This window comes from Pinus tabuliformis, chromosome 6 (genome assembly GCF_031772625.1).
Source record: "Pinus tabuliformis cultivar Carrire ecotype Pingquan chromosome 6, CPIR1, whole genome shotgun sequence".
NCBI classification, from domain to species: domain Eukaryota; kingdom Viridiplantae; phylum Streptophyta; class Pinopsida; order Pinales; family Pinaceae; genus Pinus; species Pinus tabuliformis.
Window position 1 is genome coordinate 1867690888 of NC_142292.1, and position 20914 is coordinate 1867711801.

A 20914-nucleotide genomic window follows, 5' to 3' on the forward strand; every position below is an offset into this window, starting at 1 on the left:
CTCCTGAGAGGAACATAAGGATAGGATGATTTCTCATTATGCAGAGAGGGCAAGAATTTTAAAGGAGAAGGAGGAAATTTGGCGCCTGAGAAGCAGATCCATATAGATGTTGGAAGGAGATGAAAACACAAAATTCTACCATAACTTTGCTAATGGAAGAAATGCGATGAACACCATATGGCAACTCCAAAATGAACAGGGGCGGGCTTTAAATACCTTTCCTCAACTTGCTGATCTGGCCTCCACACACTTCAAGAAAGCCTACCAAGCCCCCCAGGACATTAATCTTGCAGAAATCATCAGGGTGGCATATCTCTTCCCCAGATATGTGGATCCCAGGGAAGAGGATGATTTAACAAAGGCAGTTACTCTAGAGGAACTGGAACACACCCTAAAATGGTTCAAAAAGGAAAAAAGCCCTAGGCCTGATGGATGGTTGGTGGAATTCTATTTGTCTTTTTTCAACATCATTGGGAATGATCTGCTCCAAATAATAGAGGATTTGAGAAGAAAAGGGTTTCTTGAAAATTCTATTACTTCAACTTTCATTGCTCTCATTCCTAAGAAAGACAACCCAGAAACCTTCGAGCATTTCTGCGCCATATCACTCTGCAACTGCATATATAAGATTATTGCCAAGATAATTGCCAACAGGATGAAACCCATCCTATCCAACCACATCTCGCCGGAACAATTTGCTTTCTTACAAGACAGACAGATTCATGAAGCAGTTGGCACTGCTTAGGAGGTTATCCACACACTACACTCAAGACGGGGCAAAGGTATGATTTTGAAAGTTGACTTATCTAAAGCTTTCGACAGAGTGAATTGGCTTTATATTAGAATGTTGTTAACTCATCTGGGTTTCCTGTATATATTCATTAAATGGATCATGAGCTGCATTACTACTATTCCCTTCAGTGTTTTGGTGAACGGAAGTGCTTCTCCCTTCTTTACCTCCGGAAGGGGGCAAAGACAGGGATATCCTCTTTCGCCATTGCTTTTTCTTCTCGTTATGGAAGGTCTCAACAATCTTATTAGAGATGAGCACCAGAGGGGCAGACTAAAAGGTATTAAGATTACGGAAGGTTGCACCCTAACTCACCTTCTTTTTGTTGATGAAATTCTGGTTTTCATCAATGGTAGTATTGGGAACATCAGTAGTATCAAGGCTACCTTCACTCTCTTTCAAGTGGTTACAGGAATGATCATTAACAAAAGCAAGTCTACACTGACTACAACTGAGTGTACTCTGAATGAGATATTTTTTGCCCTTCAGCGCTTCCATTTCTCCCAGATGCAATTAGCAGATGGCCTCAAATATCTAGGCTACAAATTAAAGCCTCTAGATTATAAAATTGCTTATTGGACTTGGCTAATTGCCAAATTAGAAAAGAGGCTAAACACATGGTATCTTAAATACCTTTCGAGGGCTGGAAGACTCACTCTCATCAAAAGCATCCTTGAGGCCACCCCAGTCTATTGGATGTCCTTGGCTTGGATCCCTGGGGGCATTCTCAACAGAATACAAGCCCTCTGTTGTAGGTTTCTTTGGCAAGAGAACAAACAGGGTAGGATTTTTGCTTGGGTTAGGTGGGAGGCTCTAAATCTCCCAAAAAAATGGGGTGGGTGGGGCATCAAAAAACTAAAGGATTTCTCTTTAGCACTTGTTGCAAAACTTGATTGGAAATTAGTTGTAGCAGATAGCCTATGGATGAGGGTTACATATGCAAAATACGTAGCTCCTCTACACATCATGTACTAGATTAGGAGAGCACATCAAAGTACCTCCGGGGTCTCAATCATCTGGAAGGCGGTTCTTAAATCCTTGAGTCTGGCCAGAGAAGGTATCACCTGAAGGATCCGATCTGGAAACACAGTCTGAATTGGTCTTGATCCTTGGGTGGCCTATGGGGACATGCACCGACTAACCAGGGACCTCATTCTACATCTCCAACAACAGAACTTAATTTATATTTCTCAGATTGTGGACCTTGAAAATTCCACTTTTCTTCATCAAGCTTGAAAATTCGCAGAGCACTTAAACATACCTCCTTTTTGGTCTCAACAATGGGAGGAGTTCACTCAAACCCCTTCGGACGCCCACATCTGAATATTGGATGGGGAGGATGAAATTATTTGGGCTCTATCTAAAAATGGCTGATACTCCCCGAAGGAAGGATATTTGAATTTCGCTACACCGAGGAAGCCACCTCTGCTGTCTGACTGGTGGAGACATCTTTGGAAATTGAAGGCTCCCCCCAGATCTAGACTTCTAATGTGGACTATTCTTCGAAACAAGATACCAACAGGAGAAAATCTTCTCGAGCGATCACAGCATGGGCCCCACTAGTGTTGTCTTTGTAAAAAGGTAAATGAAACAACCTCTCATCTTTTTTTAGAACATACAATGACTTGTCATATGTGGAAGCTAATCTTACAGCATATCAATCCCTTAGCTTTATGGATTGGGATCAATTTACTCGCTGCTTGGCAAGTCTGGTATTAGACTTCCACGTCCCCAAAGTTTCGAAACCTCCCTCTCCTTACCTGTTGGACAATATGGACAGCTAGGAATTGCAACATATTTCAGGATTTGGTGCCTAATTGGGATGCCCTGGCAACAAAAGTCATTGCTGATTACAATATTATCCCGGATGATCCTCCTCCCAGCCATCGACGCAACCCCTCTCACCATCAAATCAATTACAACAAACCGTGGGCTTTCTTTGACGGTGCTGCCCAAGAACAAGGCTATGGTGGGGGGGCTATTCTCCACCTTTCCCAACAACACTCCTACAGCATGCTGATTGGTCTTCACAGATGCACAAACAACTCAGCTGAACTCTTAGCCGCAAAACACACCATACAATTTGCTTTGGAGAAACATTGCACGGATTTGCAACTTCATGGGGATTCTAAAATTATTTGTGATTGGCTCAACAGAAAAACTAGATGCTCTTCATACACATTACTGCATATCTTGGAAGAGACTTTGAGATTGATATCACATTTTGATTCTTTCACTTGCACACATATTTACAGGGAGCAGAACGGAGCTGCCGACAGCCTATCCAAAGAGGCTGCGATCGGGGAGTCGGGCATCTGGTTGATCAGAGAACAGGAAGGAAATACTTTCTTCCAATATTACCACAGACCTTTTATGAATCTGAATATTTAACATATCATGGTTACTTTATTCATGCATACATATATTTTTTATCAGGCTTTAAGCCTTTTTTTGTATATATAGATTGTCTCAGTGCATTATTACATACCGTTACTTTACTTTGTACATCATTTATGGTTTTATGGTTGTCCCCTGCGTGGATCAATGGCAAATTTTTTGTTTTTCATGATCTTGATCATGCTCATCATATGCAATAGCATCTATAACATGTAATTTCCTCTTTCCTAATGAAATTACGATTTTCCCTGATGGGAAAAAGTAAAGAAATACTTGTAGGAGAAAATAATATATTGTATATTATGTGAATGAATGATATGTTTTGAATACAATGAAGGCCCCATTTATATACTAGGTGGGAAGTGCCCTTTCATAAGGGTCATGGTTGTTAGTAGCCATGTCCTTTCATATATGCCCCTTCATTATTAATAAGTTATTGTTATTTATAATATATATTTATGTTCATAATAGTTTCTTGGCACACTTTTATGTCATAACATTGCAATGTTATTTGTTGTTCATCACATTGTAACATCATAATTATTTTTCATCACATTGTAGAGTCATTTATTATTCGCCACATGGCAATATTTTGTTATTTGTCACATTATGACACCATTCTTTTGTCCAAATTCCATGTCATTTGTTGTTCATCACATTGCAACATAATTTTCTATTCGTCAAACTGTGACATCGTTTGTTTCATTACATTGAGTGTCACAATGTGACATCATTTCTTGTTTATCACATTGTGATGTTGATATTTTTTGTCACAATGTGACGACAATTTTTGTTTGTCACCAATTACCTATAAATGATTGTGGTTGACCATGTTTGATCATGGTGCCTATGTTGATTATTATAGTCCATGACAACCATGTTTACTATGATTGACTAAGGTTGACTATGATACACAGGTTGAACATGGTTGACCATGATGCCCATGTCGAGTATGGTCAACCATGTTGACTATGTGACACCCTTTTTTGTACAATTACAACATCAATTGTTGTTAGTCACATTGTCATATCATTTTTTGTTCATCACATTTGGACATCATTTATTTTTCATCATATTGCAACGTTGCAATGTGACATTGATTTTTTGTGTCAAATTACAATGTCAATTTTTTGTTTATTAATTATTGTATTAATGTCTTCTAATGTATGTTAGTGTTGGCTAATGTCTACATATAAATGGATATATTTTATTGTATAGTTATGTCCATGTATAGTTATCTCTATCTATAGTTATAAATATATAGCTAATACTTATTAATGTATTAATGTATAGATTAATTTACTCATTAATTAATGTATAGTTATTAAGGTATTATTATAAAGTTATTAATTCACTTTCTCTTAAAGTTATCCCTAAAGACTCCATCACCCAAGTGGAAATAGCCACGAGGAATCCTTTTGTTGCTCAAAAATTAAAAAAAAAATTATGTACTTTCTTCTTTTTTAATTTTGAAAGTCCTTCAAGGCAAGCTACCATGATTAGTTTGGAGGGTTGATTTCAATTAGGGTGATTTTTAGATAGACATTGCATCCTAATTGACTTGAATTTAAGATTGTTGATCATTCTCACTTAAGATCTAGCATTTTACAAGGTCAAATTTGTCTTAGTAGGGTTGATGTCATCTTTCTTAACAATTTGCGCCCCAAAACAACCATAACCTAATTGAATTTAATTTAATCTTGTTGATCATTCTCACTTAAAATCTAGCATTTTACATGGCTAAATTTGCCTTAGTAGGGTTGATGTCATCTTTCTTAACCATTTGTGCCCCAAAATAACCCTAACCCTACATAGTTTTTCAAATTAGGGCTTAATTTGAGGGTTTGTCTTCTCCTTTGTTGATTACATCATTTGTAAACCTTTTCATGGTGCTTGTATGCCTAGATATTCCTTTATTAATCTATATGTTGAAACCCTAAATCACACATACCTCAAATTTTTCAGTTAGTGTTCCATTACTTCTCATTTCAATCATCTCAATTATTTAACAATAATATATCAAAAACAATACTCCTCATTCGAATCATCTCATTTATTTAAAGATAATATATTAAAGACTATATAATCATATTTTTCTATACTATAAATAAATTTATATATATATATAATTTTTATAGGTTTATATTATAATTTTTATTTTAAAATATAATTAATTTTTTTAATAAATTATTATTAATTTGTTTTTAATATATAGTTTTTTTATTAATAAAAATTTCCAGTTGAAAAGAGTTTTTGGAAATAACAAAATATTTATAAGAAAATAATGAGATATCAAAAATTATATAATGACTATTTATTATTATTTTAAATTCCATATAAAAAAATTACATAATCATTTTTTATTAATAATTTAAATTATATTTAAAATATATATATAAATATATATTATAATCTTTATCTTAAAACATAATTATTATTATTTTTTTATAAATTACTATTAAATTAATTTTATATTATAATATATTAAAAGAACATATAATTTTTTTATTAATTTAAAATTCACTTAATATATGAAAAATGAAAAGATTTCGAATAAAATCTAAGTTATACAATAAATCTAATGACTCTCACATAACCATAACCCTAACCCTAACCTATCTCTAATAACCCTAAATCCACAATTGCTACTCACATCTCTGCAAATACCATATTGCAATGAACAAATGATCAAGTACTTTGATATCCATAAGTCTAAGTCCATCAATGCTACTCACATCTCCGCAAACACTATATTGCAATGAATAAATGGTAAAGTACTTTGATATCCATAAGTCTAAGTCCACCAATGCTACTCACATCTCCGCAAACACTATATTGTAGTGAACAAATGGTAAAGTACTTTGATATCCATAAGTCTAAGTCCACCAAAGCTACTCACATCTTCGCAAACAATTTACCTATGCCAATGAATAAACGATCAAAGCTCTACGACAATTCCAATAACCTGAGAATCTTGTACTTGGGAAGTTGATGAGCATCATCAATAGGTCATAAATTCTATGAGTAGGGTAGTCCGGAATTATGATCACTTTGAATGTACTATTTGAAGATGAAGTTAGCGCTGAATCTCTACATAAAATCCAGTTGAATAGTCGACTCAATGGGTTAAAAATTAAAAAGTGTCGAACATACAAACCCTTCATCCTCTTTTTCATAGTATTCTTATTTAGGTTGAATTAAATACAACAAAAATTTCTGAGAATGATGTGGGCCAAATAAGTCTGAGAATGATGAAAATCAGATGGCCATTTCTCATGACGAAATTTAGGTGGGAACCTCCATTAAAGAACGCCTTCGGGGTAATTAGGAGTGAGTGCATAGATGGTGGCATATAACGCCTTGCGTATTCTTCATTATGGATTATTTTGATTATTCCTTGAATATTTGGGACATTTCGAAACAGTATGAATTAAAATTATTTTTAATAATTAAAATATTTAATAAAAATTGACTTTTGAATTTCGTAATAATATATAATTTATTTTTAATGAGATGTTTAGACCATATGGATTATAATTTAGTATCATAATGTACTTAATGATGATGATATTGTTACGTGATATTATATTAAAAAATAAAAATAAAATATAGATTTATAGTTTTGAAATAGAATATAAAATTAAGAATATTTTTTTATTTTATTATATAACAAATAAAATTATTTTTATTATGAGCAGATTATTTTTATTATGAGTTGATTATGAAATTAGAAAATATATTTATTTGATTAATTTGTAATAAAAAATTATTTATGTTTATTATTATTTTTTAATTACTTAATAATCAACAGAAAAATATTATCATTTATTCATAATTAGTTGGTATAAAAATCATTAAATACCCTACAACCAAGCAGCAACATGACCATAAAACTCTAAAAAAACAATCAAAACAAAACAAAACCATACATTTATGATAAAGAAAAAAATAATCACATATTGGCAATATTTTTAAAAAATTAGATTAGATTTTTGCATTCAAAATTCTTAATACAACATAAAATTGACCAAAAATTTACAACTCAACCAATTTAATTCCTCTCCTGGTTTTTAAAACTGATGTAAGATGAATTAGATTAATACTTAATAATATTATTAAAATTAAATATAATTAAATTTAAAATAATACTTAATAACATTAATTTAGTTTAAGCATAATTAAATTATAATTTATTATTATAATTAATGAGTAAATTTATTTCATTCATATAACAAATACATTAAATAAAAAAATTCACAATGGATCTGCATTACTGTATTTCAGAAATATAAAAACGCGCAAAAACAAGGTTGATGAAAAACATTGTAAACAGAACTGCCCATCATTTGAAAATTCCCCACTACATTCAAATGTTCACCAAAATATTTTATGGGCATAACAGTAACAGAGCCTCCAAAACATAAAAGGACAAAAAATTGTTTATGTTGTTCCAAGACGACAAAACATGATATACCAATGTCTATTAGCTTTCTACAAAACGGTGCATCACACAATTTTAACTAATATCTAATTCGCCTTCTCCCGTCAAAGTTTGCATTTCATTTTTCAAACCTCTCAATTTCTCTTCCAACTCAAAAAGCTGCGCACTCTCGTTCTCAACCAACCATTCCTCCACACTATTCAGCATCTGCACAATATCCGCTGCCACTGTCCCATTCAGCTCGGCTTCTTTCACTCTGCTTGTCATGTTGTAAACGTAATTCTGTAAATTGACTCTGGCAGTGCGCTTATTCTTTACCTCTTCATCCTCCCTTCTGAATCTCTCGGCATCACCTCTCATTTTTTGGATCTCCTCTTTGCTCAGCCGACCACCATCGTTCGTTATAGTAACGAAATTGCTTACCCCACTTCCCCTTTCCCGGGCTGACACCTTCAGAATTCCGTCGGCGTCCAATTCAAAGATTACTCTAAAGCTTGCTACTCCACAATGGGCTGCCGGAATTCCCCTCAACCGAAATTTACCGAGCAAATTGTTGTCCGCAACCATTGCTCTCTCGCCTTCATACACTCGAAAAGACACTTCTACCTGATTGTCTCGCGCTGTAGTGTAAGAATCCTCCCACTGAGTTGGAATGTGAGTATTTCTCGGAACGACTACCGACATTACACCCCCTGTAATTCCGATCCCAAGACTCAAAGGCGTGACGTCCATGACGACCAATTGGATGCCTTCATTGTTCAAGGCTGCCGCCTGAAGTGCAGCTCCATATGCAATAGCCTCATCGGGGTTTATGCTTTTGCAGAGTTTTTTTCCATGGAAGAAATGTTGAAGGAGTTCCTGTACCTTTGGAATCCGGGTGGAACCTCCTACTAATACAACTTCGTTAATTTCTTCTTTGCTCATCCTGCCATCTTCCAGACATCCGCTGACGATTCGCATGCACTTGTCAAAGAAATCCGTGTTGAGCTCTTCGAACTTGGCTCTTGTAATTTTCATGTGAAAATCCAACCCTTCGTATAGACAGTCGATATCAATCACAGTCTCTACCACGGAAGACAGATTTCTCTTTGCCCTTTCGCATTCTGCCCGGAGCCTCCGAAGAGCTTTAGCACTTATATTCATTTCCGTTTTATTTTTTCTGTTGAAATGTTGAACGCAGTGATTGAACATTCTGTTGTCAAAATCTTCGCCACCCAAATGCGTGTCCCCGCCGACAACCTTCACCTCAAATTTACCTCTCTCGATATTAACAATGGAAACATCAAAGGTGCCTCCGCCAAGGTCGACAATCAAGACAGTCTTCTTTCCATCGGAGGAATAAACCTCTGTACCAAATCCGTAAGCTATAGCCGCGGCAGTGGGTTCATTAATTATTTTCATGGCGTTAAGACCGGCAATGGTAGCCGCGTCTCTAGTAGCCTTCCTCTGAAAATCGCTAAAATAGGCGGGTACAGTGATAACAGCATTCTCCACTTCAGAGTTGAGGTACGCTTCGGCCGTCGTCTTCATTTTGATTAATACCATCGAAGAGATTTCCTCGGCTGCAAATTCCTTCCTTCGACCCTTGTAATCAACTTGGATAAAGGGCTTTTCATTTTCTCCAGCGATGACAGTAAAGGGCCAGAGTTTCATGTCACTCTGCACAGAGGGATCGGTAAATCGCCTTCCAATGAGTCTCTTGGCATCATAGATGGTATTCCGGGGATTTGTGGCCATCTGGTATTTTGCAGCGTCTCCCACAAACCTCTCAGAGGGAGTGAAAGCAACGAAGGAAGGAGTGGTCCGGTTGCCCTCATCATTAACTATAACTTCGACTCTATCTTGCTGCCACACTGCTACGCAGCTGTAAGTTGTCCCTAGATCAATGCCAATGGCTTTACCTTTACGTTTCGCATCTACCTCCATAATGTTAATCGCTAGTAAGTAGAAAGAGCACGCAATTTATAGATTTAACAGAAAAATTCTGGACCACGGAAATCCACTATATTTAATTTTGTTGGTCTTCTTCATTGAAGGTGGAAGTGTCAGTATGCCAAATAAATGGTTACAATTACTAATTACTTCCTTTAATTACCATAATGTCTATTATATTCGAAGTGAAACTCGACACGGATGAAAATTGAAGTCAGATTTTCACATCTGTCTCAGTGAATACGCCGTCAGGCGTTTCACGTCATACAGTCATTTCTTCTGACCTCACAACGTAATGCGTTGTCTACGGATTCCACAGTAAATTATTTTTTTCTTAAATCTCAGATTTTTCTTTTTTCAAAAAAATTAATTATGGGTACTTGAATCAAATTTTTTTTTTTGGTGTGCAATAAGTTCTTTAGTTCAAATAGATCTACATTTATACGGTATCAATTTTACATTTTATATGTAAAAGTATTTTTATTTTTTTTATTAAAACTCTAATTTAATTTTTATGGGTATATTTTTAGTGGTCGTGAGCATAAAAGTTTTAGATATATCTCAAAATTAATTATAACTTTTTTCATTTTAGATTCAATTAAAAAAACTGTTATAAAATTAAATTAAAATAAAATATTTTTATTATGAAATAAGTTATGGTTTTTGGGCATGTGATATTGATAAGCCATGATATTGGCTCATCGTATTGTAAGAAAGTCTATTTACAAGTTAATGATATCCATGGTAAAGTGGGGGTGAATCTTTTCATATTGTTATAAAATATTTTGATTGTGAAATAAATTATGTTTTTTTAGGCATGTGGTATTGATAATCCATGGTATTGTAACAAAGTCTATTTTTTACAAGTTAATAATGGTTAAAAATCTTGTGATATTGTTATAAAATATTTTCGTTGTGAAATAAGTTATGGTTTTTGTATTGATAAGCCATAGTATTGGCCCATGGTATTGTAAGAAATCTTATTCACAAGTTAATTAAAAAATCAGAAAATTGAATTTTATTATTCTTATTACTTTAACTTTTTATTATTAATTGAGTCAACATTTAAATGTTTACATTAATGGCAATTATCACTTTTAACCTTTTTTTAATATTTTAAATCAGCCAACATTTAAAATTGTTTGCATACTTACATTACATCTTTACATATACCATGTACTGAGTTGTAAAGCCCCTCTCAAGGCAACAAAGAGATTGCAATATCAGTTAGCTTTGTAGTTCTTTCCCATATGCATAACACCAGGAATTACAATTTGTTCCATCTAAACTATCATTTTATAAAATGAAACAAGAGGCGACTTCCAAAAGCAAGCATAAAAACATTCTTGTACTCCCGCCAAGACAAAGTTGATCCAAAATGATTGATGCAATGCGTTTCAAAAAATTCAACAAACATTGAGAGAGACGCTTAAGAATATTACGCAGCATTAAAACATCATCCCTCCAAACAATAGTACAAAAGTTCCAAGATGGGCACAGAATGAGTTTAAGGCCACCATATCCAACAACTAAAGCAATGTGTTATTCACTAGAACCAAAACCATAATATATCATTCAAAAATCCGAAGCCAATAACTTTAATAAAGAAAGCCATAGATACCTGCCCTCATTTGTCTTCCCCATACAACTCATAGTCTGAAGAGATCAGCACAAGGGTATACACACTATTAGCGCGAGGATCCGTGAGGTCACCTGAACCCAAATCACAGACCAAGAAAGTTTCCATTCGTGCCAGACGAGCATCCACATTGTTCAAGTAGAAACGAATGTTATGAACCATTCTTTAATGTCCTCCATAGACGAGAAAATGTTATAATTTTTCACATGTTTCTCCTTGAACAGGAGATGGAGAAATGTTTTTGTATGTTGACTTAAGGCCAAGGAACTTAAGAAATTCAATATTCTTTTCCGAAAATCACCAAGAGTTGGAAGCCATTTTTCCCTCACACCAACCAATTTAGAATCCAAACCATAAGGACAGTCTCTAGCTTGACACTTTCCAAATCCAAAATCTCCCTACGAACCTCGAGGGGTATTGAATCAAAGGCAATGACCACTGATTTGTAAGAAATAAGACACATCCTTTCTTGCCCCATTGGGCATTTGTTTCCTTGGAGCCATAAAAATTGTTAAAGAGAGGTAATGAGGACAATCAAAAGAAATACCATGAGCTATAAAAGACACTGAAGGACAGAGAGGGATGCCCTCAATTTCAGACTTGTAGATAATCAGGTTGTCCACGAAAAACCATTCCACAAGGCCCCAACCTAAGAGATTATATAGCTCACTACATGTATAATGCTAAACACATATTTAACCACAAACCATAACACCAGGGCCTCGAGACAAAGGACATTGAAGGATGGACAGGGATTCCCTCAATTATAGACTTATAGACAATCAGGTTGTCCACGTAAACCCATTCCATAAGGCCCCAACCCAAGAGATTATATAGCTCACTACACATATAATGTTGACACATATTGAACCGCAAACCAAACACCATGGCCTCGAGACAAAGGACCAAACCTCAACAATATACGAGAAACAAAGAAGAAGAAAGAAAACAATGTCAATTCAAAAGACTCTTGAACCAAGGACTATGAGCGCAGGTGCTCCAAATTAAACATCACAAAAAAGGTCACACTGAAGGAGCTAGCATACCCAAATTGAAAGAAAACCCACACCTAGAAGAGAAAATTGAAGTGATAAATAGAGACTCACGAATTGAAACTCACCGAGAGACAAAGTTGTTGAAGGGAAACCAAATCCAAACACAACACCCAAAATCAAGCACTCCACCCCCGAACACAAATAGAGATAATGCAAATGTATATAATTGCATAAAGACAAACTAGGAGAACAAACACCAATTCCTACAGAGTGAGTAACCGAAGATGGAAGGCGAGGTAAATACCTTGCCTCCATCCACCCTCTGCCTGAACCAATGACCATCGCCCATTGTAAACAAACATTTAAAGCACCTCAAGGCATACATACTAATAAAATGCATTAACTCAGTTCGTCCACCACTAGTTGAGCTTAACATAAGCGTTATATTGATTCTTGTCCAAAATTGATTGTAATATCCATTTGTACACCCCCATTGGGGGAAGGTTTGTTTGTTTCAATCAAGGTGTAAATAGGCTCCATATCCACTTGCCACGAAGTGAAAGGCCATTGAACATCCAAATCCATATCAATAAACAACAACCCATATTGGCTAGAAAATCAATGGCCTGGTTTCCAGACTTGTGAGTGTGTTGAGTGCAAACATATTATAGCATGTCCAACAAAACTTTTATATTATCTACAATCCCCTCCAATATCCAGCTCTTCATTACCTTTTAGGAATTCTCATCACTTAAAAGTTTTTGAATGCACTATATAACTATGAGTGAATCCCCATCAATCAATATTAACTTATACACCTACCAAATAGAAATTTGGATGCCTTTTTCCAGAGCCATGAACTCAACCATATTATTTCTTGCAATCCCACAATGCATCGTATGTACTCTCAAAGGTGAACATTTCTCATCACGAGAAATCCCTCCAAAACCTATTAATCCTGGATTGCCTTTTGATGCCCCGTCAAAGTTTAGTTTAATAAGATTACTTGGAGGGGGGATAAGAAACATTTGAGTATATGGATCAACAAATGGTTAGTCTACTATAACAAGCATCCTCTAATCCAAGTTTAAATTCTTCAAAATATAGGCTTCGACATAATCTGCCATCCAATCTTCTAAGGACCATGGAACCACTAAAAGGAGTTCTCTTCAGTAAAGAAAGAACCAACTCTCTAATAACTCTCCCTGGGTGTATATTTTCCTGAAAAGTTCGATTATTATGTTCTTTCCATAGGTTCTAAAGAATGAACCCAATGACTATAATTCAGGCCCAATTTATGACAAGATTTTTAAATTTCAAAAAATGTCATCCCTCCAACAAAGTAGAAAGAGTCTCATGTTCATAGAAAGTAATACCAAATTTTCTATGAATGATAGACCATACCTCCAATGCTAAAACACAAGTGAGAAAGAGGTGGTGCATTGTCTCTTCTTCCTAGCTGCAAAGAAAGAATAAAGAAATTCTTTCATAACCTTTGCGCCTAATTCAATCCCAAGTTAAAAGTCTTTGTATAGCCAATAAACCAAAGAAAAAGGGAGATTTTTGGCCAATAAACACCAAACCAAATCCTTGTCCAAATAACATCCTTGTCAAAGGCCAAATGCTCTGAAATAATTAAGTAGGCTTATTTTAAGCTAAATTATACAATTGGAATCTCACCCCATCTTAGTATGTCAGAACTTTGAGAGCATCTAATCCTCTAATCCCCCAACAACTGTTGGAAAGTAACCCATGGAAGATCCTTCAATGAAATTGGGTAATCCTCCTTCACCTTCCAACATCTCCAGAATGTAGAATCATTCATTTTTTTCTAATAGTCACAAACTCTCACTGCTCCCAAATTTCTTAAAAATAACTGTAAATTCTGGAAGTGTCTGAGTCACCTAAACAGGGCAATTGTTCCCAAGCCTTATCCCAAAACAAAGTCAAGCGACCTGATCAAATTTCCCAGAAAACATGTTTTCTTATGACTTCTTTGCTCTTTTTTTGTGCCTATTTCCATAGGCTAGAACAAGAAATGTGCAAATTATGGCATTATATGTTAAACACCTAATCCTCGGGATTAAGTTTGGGTTAGTGTGTGTTATGGAGATTAGTTATTGAAGTCCAATAAGACCTGGAAACTGAATCAATGGTTTCATTATGTATTTATATGTACACTATGTACATCATTCTTTGAGATCATCGTTAATAATACAGTTAATTTGGTTTCTAATTCGCTTGTCTTATATTGGTAATAGAGAAAAGGTTTATCTTCCATGTCGAATAAGTGAGCCACTAATTTTGTGGCCTTCTTGAATGCTCCTCCTTTCTCAGAATTTTGTTTTTAAACCTTGGCGTGAAGATTCTGGTAGAGAATGATGAGACTGTGTTGAATAATGAAGATGGACTAACATACAAGCCTGTCTAATGTTCGTGTTGTGTGTGGAGGAAAACCTATTGTTTGTTGCTATTCGTGGAGTGTTGCCATAGTGAAAATGCAGATTGTAATGTGCATATGTTGTTGCACGCATAAATTGTGCTGAATTTATAATATGTTCCAAACCCCAAGTTTGATTGTAACCTTGGTGTGATGATTCTAATAGAGAACGGTGAGACTGCATTGAATAAGGAATATGGACTAACATACGAGCCTGTCTAATGTCTGTATTGTGTGTGGAGGAAGATTTATTGTTCATTGCTATTCGTGGAGTGTTTCCATAGTAAAAATGCAGATTGTAATGTGCATATGTTGTTGCACACATAAACCGTGTTGAATTTATAATATGATCCAAACCCGAAGTTTGAATGTTGAGGAAGTGTTATTGGGAAAAGTTGTCCATACTCATCTATGTTTTGTTGATTGGAAATGTATTGTCGAGGAGAGAGTTAATATTGTTTCCCATAACCGATATTCTTTTGCGAAGGAATTGTTGAAGCTTTTGGCCCTCTCTACTTCAATGTATATTTACATATCGCACACAACATTGTGAACCATAATTATATTTTCTTGACATTCCATTTAACCGATTTTAAAGAAAATACCTTGTGATTCAACTCTATCAACAAGGTTGTATTGGATTCATGAATGAACAATGAATTGATGAAATAATCTATCAAATACAAATTTTGGTGAGTTGATCATTGTTCTACGAGGTCATCAACAACATCTTCCTCCATGACGGAGCTCGAATGTATGTGGTATATTTCAATATTGTCTCAATATATTGAAAAGAACCAGATTTTGGTTTTGGGAACCTTTGAAATCACATTTACTATAGCAGGAAGTGATGGACTTGTTTACAGAGGGGCATGAACCACGCAACAAATTGTGACCAGTGTCTGAAGAAATTTGGACTCATGAAATTCGCTAAGAAATGCGTTGGGATCCTGGTCTCAGTCCTTGCCCGTTATTTGGTTGGTGAAGAAAACGTTGGTCTCGAGTTCAATTAATAGCATGACATGAAGAATAGCGCACAATAGGTCTCGAGCTCAAATAGCTAGCAACACATGCTTGCAATATTGATATATGGTGCAAATCTAAAAAATCTAGCAAGAGAGTTCTTCTACGCTTTTTTCAAATATGTGAGTGTAGATAGTCTACGTTGTTGAAGGAGGAGTTTCAAAGTTGTGCATGTGGCTTTGTATAGACATAGATGGAAAAATAAGATTATGTTGAAAGAGCACGTATCAAAGTTGTGGAAAGAAGGATGTCGTCATTGGCGAAGAAACTAAAGAGGTAAGGAGTTATCTTGCTTCGATCCAACGAAGGCTGCAATTTTGTTGGGGCTTGTAGATTACATTGCACACAAACATAACTGAAAAGATTAAAAAGAAAAAAACTTAAATGTTTTTATGCTTTGTTCTGTATTTGTCACAAGAAACCACTATATTAAAATTTGTGGATGCTATGTTTATTAATTATTATAACGTGGAGATTTTTTTTTCCTGGATCCAAGTTGAGGCATGTAGAAATGAATTAATAAATTGCAAGGACACACATGGATTGTGGTATGAAACTAATTGTATTGAAATACATGGCTGGCAAGGCAAAGGAGAGGCCAAGCATGAGATGTCGGGAGGCCAAAAGATTGGAATGTCCTTGCAGTAAGCTTTTTTGTGTTTCTCTAAGAGCTCCAAATAAGGAAACGATTACTTGTGAAGGATTTTTATTTATTTTTGTCTTAAATTGGTTGGAAAAAGGTAGCATATATGAGAGTGACATATATGAAAATTTATTTGTCAAATTTGGTTACAAACTTGAATAAGATTGAGAGTCATATTTTATCTAACATATTCCATTGTAATTGGGTGCATTTTCGGTGGTAGCCTACACCCCTCTTTTTCGAAAGTTAATTGCAAAAAAAATGGCCAAACTCGATGATTTGTTACCGTTGTTAAGCAGTCTAATTTCATCTATTGTTCATAACAAAGTACAAATTGGAAAAGACACCTTGTCTGATATTAGACATTGTTTGCAAAATGCACAAGAGAAGATCGTGTTTCTGCAACTCGAATCCCTATTACAACGAGATGAACTTGAACAGAAGTATTGTGATTCTAAACTGGTTTCTGTTCAGAACTTTCTTTTTTATTTTGACTCCCATCAATAGTCAAAGTTTAATCATATTTGTAAAGACATTTCAGGAGAAAATTTGGATGCAGATGAACGTTCTAATGTAAAAGCTACAGTTCCCAAAACATTTGTTAGACCTTGGAAATAAATTACACATAACAAAAATATAAATAGCGTGGGATATGATAAAGATGCTTCTTTTTATGTTCCTGAATTCTCAACACCTATATAATTTCATAGTGTCGAATTTTTGGATGATGTTGTCCCACAACAAATCGTTAGATGCCAACATTGTGACAAAGTTGGACATGAGAAAGATCATTGATATGATCTTCATCCTTGTGAACAATGTGGAAAGAAGAACCATCATTCAAATAGATGTTTCAAACATAAGACTAAATCAAGAGAGTGAGTTAATTTTGGATGGATTGCTTCTTGGGATTGGTTTAAAACTGCCAAGAATATTTACAAATCATACCACTGGTTATGTTCGAGAGTATTAACCAACCTTGCAGTGATGAAGGGTACTTCATATTCTCACCCTGTATCTGACAAGGGGGGAATTGATGGTTTGCTATAGGTTTGAAGATTTGTCAAACGAGCATGAGTTAGAGATAATCAAAGTTTACTGCCACAACCTAGACTCTAAGTTCAGAATCAGATTCAAAGGTGTAGACAAATTTGTTTTTATTTATGCTCTATGAGGATGAGCATGATTGCATGTTTTTAGCATGCTAATATTTTTTATAGAGCACTTCCAGAGTTGGTTTGTTTGAGGAATTGTTATGATAGTTCCAGAGTTGGTGGTCATCCTTAAACCATCACTAGTTGAGATATTTAGTTCTTCCACATTTTTGTATCGTTTTTTGTTCTCTTGAGAACCACCATCCTTGGTTTGTAGTCATCCTTTGAAAACCATTTCTGAGAGACATTCAACTCTTGGTTGAGATGCATTTTTAAATTTTTAGCTCTCATTTTTGGACTTTGATACATCCCTTCAGATTGAGGGGGGAATGTTACACATCTAATCCTTAGGATTAAGTTTGGGTTAATGTGTGTTATGGAGATTAGTTATTGAAGTCTAAGAAGGCCCAAAAACTGAATCAACGGTTTCATTATGTATTTATATGTACACTATGTACATCATTCTTTGAAATCATCATTAGTAATACAGTTATTTTGGTTTCCAATTTTGTTGTCTTACATAATCTACTTGGGTCTGCAAAGGGGAATATTTCTGCAACCAAATCGTTTTCCAAAGTTCATTTCCACCCATCGCCACCATAAATTTGCACTAAAATCCTTACTCAACTTGTATTAAACAACCAGCCAATTTCAATGTACAGAAGGTCCAATTATTAACTTGAGTGGAGAGTTTTTGCATCAATTCCTTCCAACATGCAATATGCTTTGTGTTCAATGCTAAAGGTACTCTTATTGGAAGGAAGTTGGGATCTTTTAAACTCCAACACCCATGTTAAATGACCTTGAAGTGGCTCTCTACAATTACAGAAAAAAAATATAGTTTTCTTATCCTTATTGATGAGAGTTTCAGAGGCGGCAATAAAAGTTTGTAACAAAGGGAGAATTATTTTAACTTCTCTGAGGATAGGAGGACGAAATAAACAGACAACATCAACAAATTATTGATGAGTAATTAGAATATCTACACAAAAAATTCACAACTTTGTAACAAAGGGAGAATTCTTTTAACTTCTCTGAGGATAGGAGGACGAAATAAATAGACAACATCAACAAATTGTTGATGAGTAATTAGAATATCTGCACAAAAAATTCACAACCCCTTGATATGACCCTGTAAACAAGAATTTAAAATTATAAGTTATAAGATGAGGATTTGTTAAAATTACAAGTTTGAATTGTTAATTTGCCATAATTCTAAGTTGTAGTCTATTTGTTATAAGTTTTCGAAGATTTTTCGATCTAATTTTCTCATAATTTGGCAGAGATTTATTAGAATCATATATTTGACTTGTAAACTCTCCACAATCTAGTGCCCTGGAGATTTTTCAAGACATTAAATTCATAGTCGAAAACCCATTTAAAACAATAAAAATCAAAATTTAACCAATTTTTTTTTTACTCTTTTCAATCCCAAAACTTATAATGTTTAAACAACTCCTCATTATAACATGTTGAAATTTTCTCATAACTCTAAATTCATTTATATATTTAAAAATACACTTAAAAAATATGAATGGGACAAAAAATTTCTTATCATCATGAATTTTTTTTTTAATTAACTGAATGGACTGACAATTTCTGATATGTAATTGATTAGGGACCTTGTTTTGATTTTTGCAACTATGTGTCATATTATGTGTCGTATTACATACCATAAATGCAAATTGTGTAACCATGTGATGAAGAAAATTTTCCTTATAAAAAGTTCAAATTTTCGCTCAAGTTTTTTCGGTTGCGACCTTTAGAAGTATTTATTCATGTGATACATTCCACTTCTTATATAGTTTTTTTCACTATGACAAAGCACTAGAAATGCATTTGCTCACGAAAAAATTCAATGCATTAGGTGTTTTTTTGTCATAATATGTAGTATCACACTCAAATCTATTTTTATCATAACATATTGCATAACATAAAAGTTTTTATCTATGTAATACATTGCACTTCTTCAAAGTTTCCTTCATCATAACAAACATTTTATTGTATTGCATGAAAGTATTATAAAGTGTAAAATCTGAAATGTTCTATTTTGAACTTGGTGGAGTAAATTGAGAATGTTATGAGCATGTGAAGGAAATCTTCGAAATTTCCTATGTCTTGAAAAAATAATTTTTTAAAAATGCAATGTGTCACATAGATAATATGTCACTTTATTTGTCACAACTAAACTAATTGTGAGTGCAAGGTATTGTGTAAATAACAAAGTAACTTTGAGTGTGATACATTATATATCACATTTAAATAAATATTTAGTGCAAAGACTTTGTATGTGTCAATCACATAAGGATTTTTTTCTTCCATTTACTTTTTTTTAAACAATTTTTTGTCTTGTGCACATCACAGTAAAAGGAGCTTTGGTTTTCATGTGTTTTGGACCTATTTTAGACTTGAGTGTAACATGTTGATTCTTAAATTTCTATTATAACATGCACCATGAAACTTTATGTTGTGTTCATTTATGTGTTCAATGACTTGGTGAAGCGTTTCATGCCAATAGAGAATTATTTTTTTCGTGTAGTGTCTCAAAAAGAAACAAACTATCTCTTATCATGATGCTTTGCAAGGCAATAAACTTTGACTAGTTATGACATATCATATTGCATAAATGTTTCACTTCATATAACATAGCATTGCTAGCATTGCATAAAAAAATTCTTTCATGCGACATCATGACCTATTGCATCGTTCAAAACTTTCTTTTCTTGTGACATGTAGATGTTGTTGTTAGTCCAGGAGGTAAATCCACAAATTGTATCGTGTTTTTCATTAAGATGGAACTGAATATATACATGGAGAGGGATACCATTGGGTTTCATCTCCCAATGTCTCTTCGTCTTCCAATTCTCTTTATTTTCCTATTTACAATATTTACATGGATTTACGTAATCCCAAAGATTAGGTGTCAACATTTCCCCCTTTAATATGAAGGGATGTTGGTGAGTCCAAGCATCATTCTGAATATTTTAAACTTTTCTATTTCAGGCGCTTTGGTGAAGATGTTTGTGATCTTCTCATTTGTCGAACAATGGCATAGGTGGATTGTCTTGGCCTCAACATGATGTCTAATCAGATGGTATTTTCTATTGTTGTGCTTCGTTCGATCATGGAACTTTGGTTTCTTGGCGAAATTTATTATAGAATTGTTATCAATCAAGAGAGGAGTTGAATGCACTTGTTTCTACTGCAAATCTTCAAGAATTTTCATGAGCCACACAATTTCCTTTGTTGCTTCAGCTGATGCCACATATTTTTCCTCAGTTGTGGAATCTGATCGAACTGATTTTTTGCGTGACCTCCAGGAGACATGTCCTGATCTAAGACTCATAACATAACCTGAAGTAGATACCCCAGTTTATTTATCTCCATCGAAGTCTGAATCAGAGTATCTAATCAAGATGAAGTCACCCACCTGTGTATACTTAAGTCCAAAGTCTTGAGT

General features: G+C 34.4%; 1 protein-coding gene across 1 annotated transcript; it reads right to left on the bottom strand.

The window, feature by feature from the left end:
• Nucleotides 1-7703: 7703 nt before the first annotated feature.
• Nucleotides 7704-9554, bottom strand: LOC149266590 (heat shock cognate 70 kDa protein-like). The gene has a single exon (XM_089408727.1). The coding sequence runs from the start codon at nt 9552-9554 to the stop codon at nt 7704-7706; it is 1851 nt and encodes a 616-aa protein (XP_089264853.1).
• Nucleotides 9555-20914: the final 11360 nt, after the last annotated feature.

Bases quoted from the DNA above. Each gene is read 5' to 3' on its own strand.
- LOC149266590 (XM_089408727.1), bottom strand. From the start codon at position 9,554: ATGGAGGTAGATGCGAAACGTAAAGGTAAAGCCATTGGCATTGATCTA.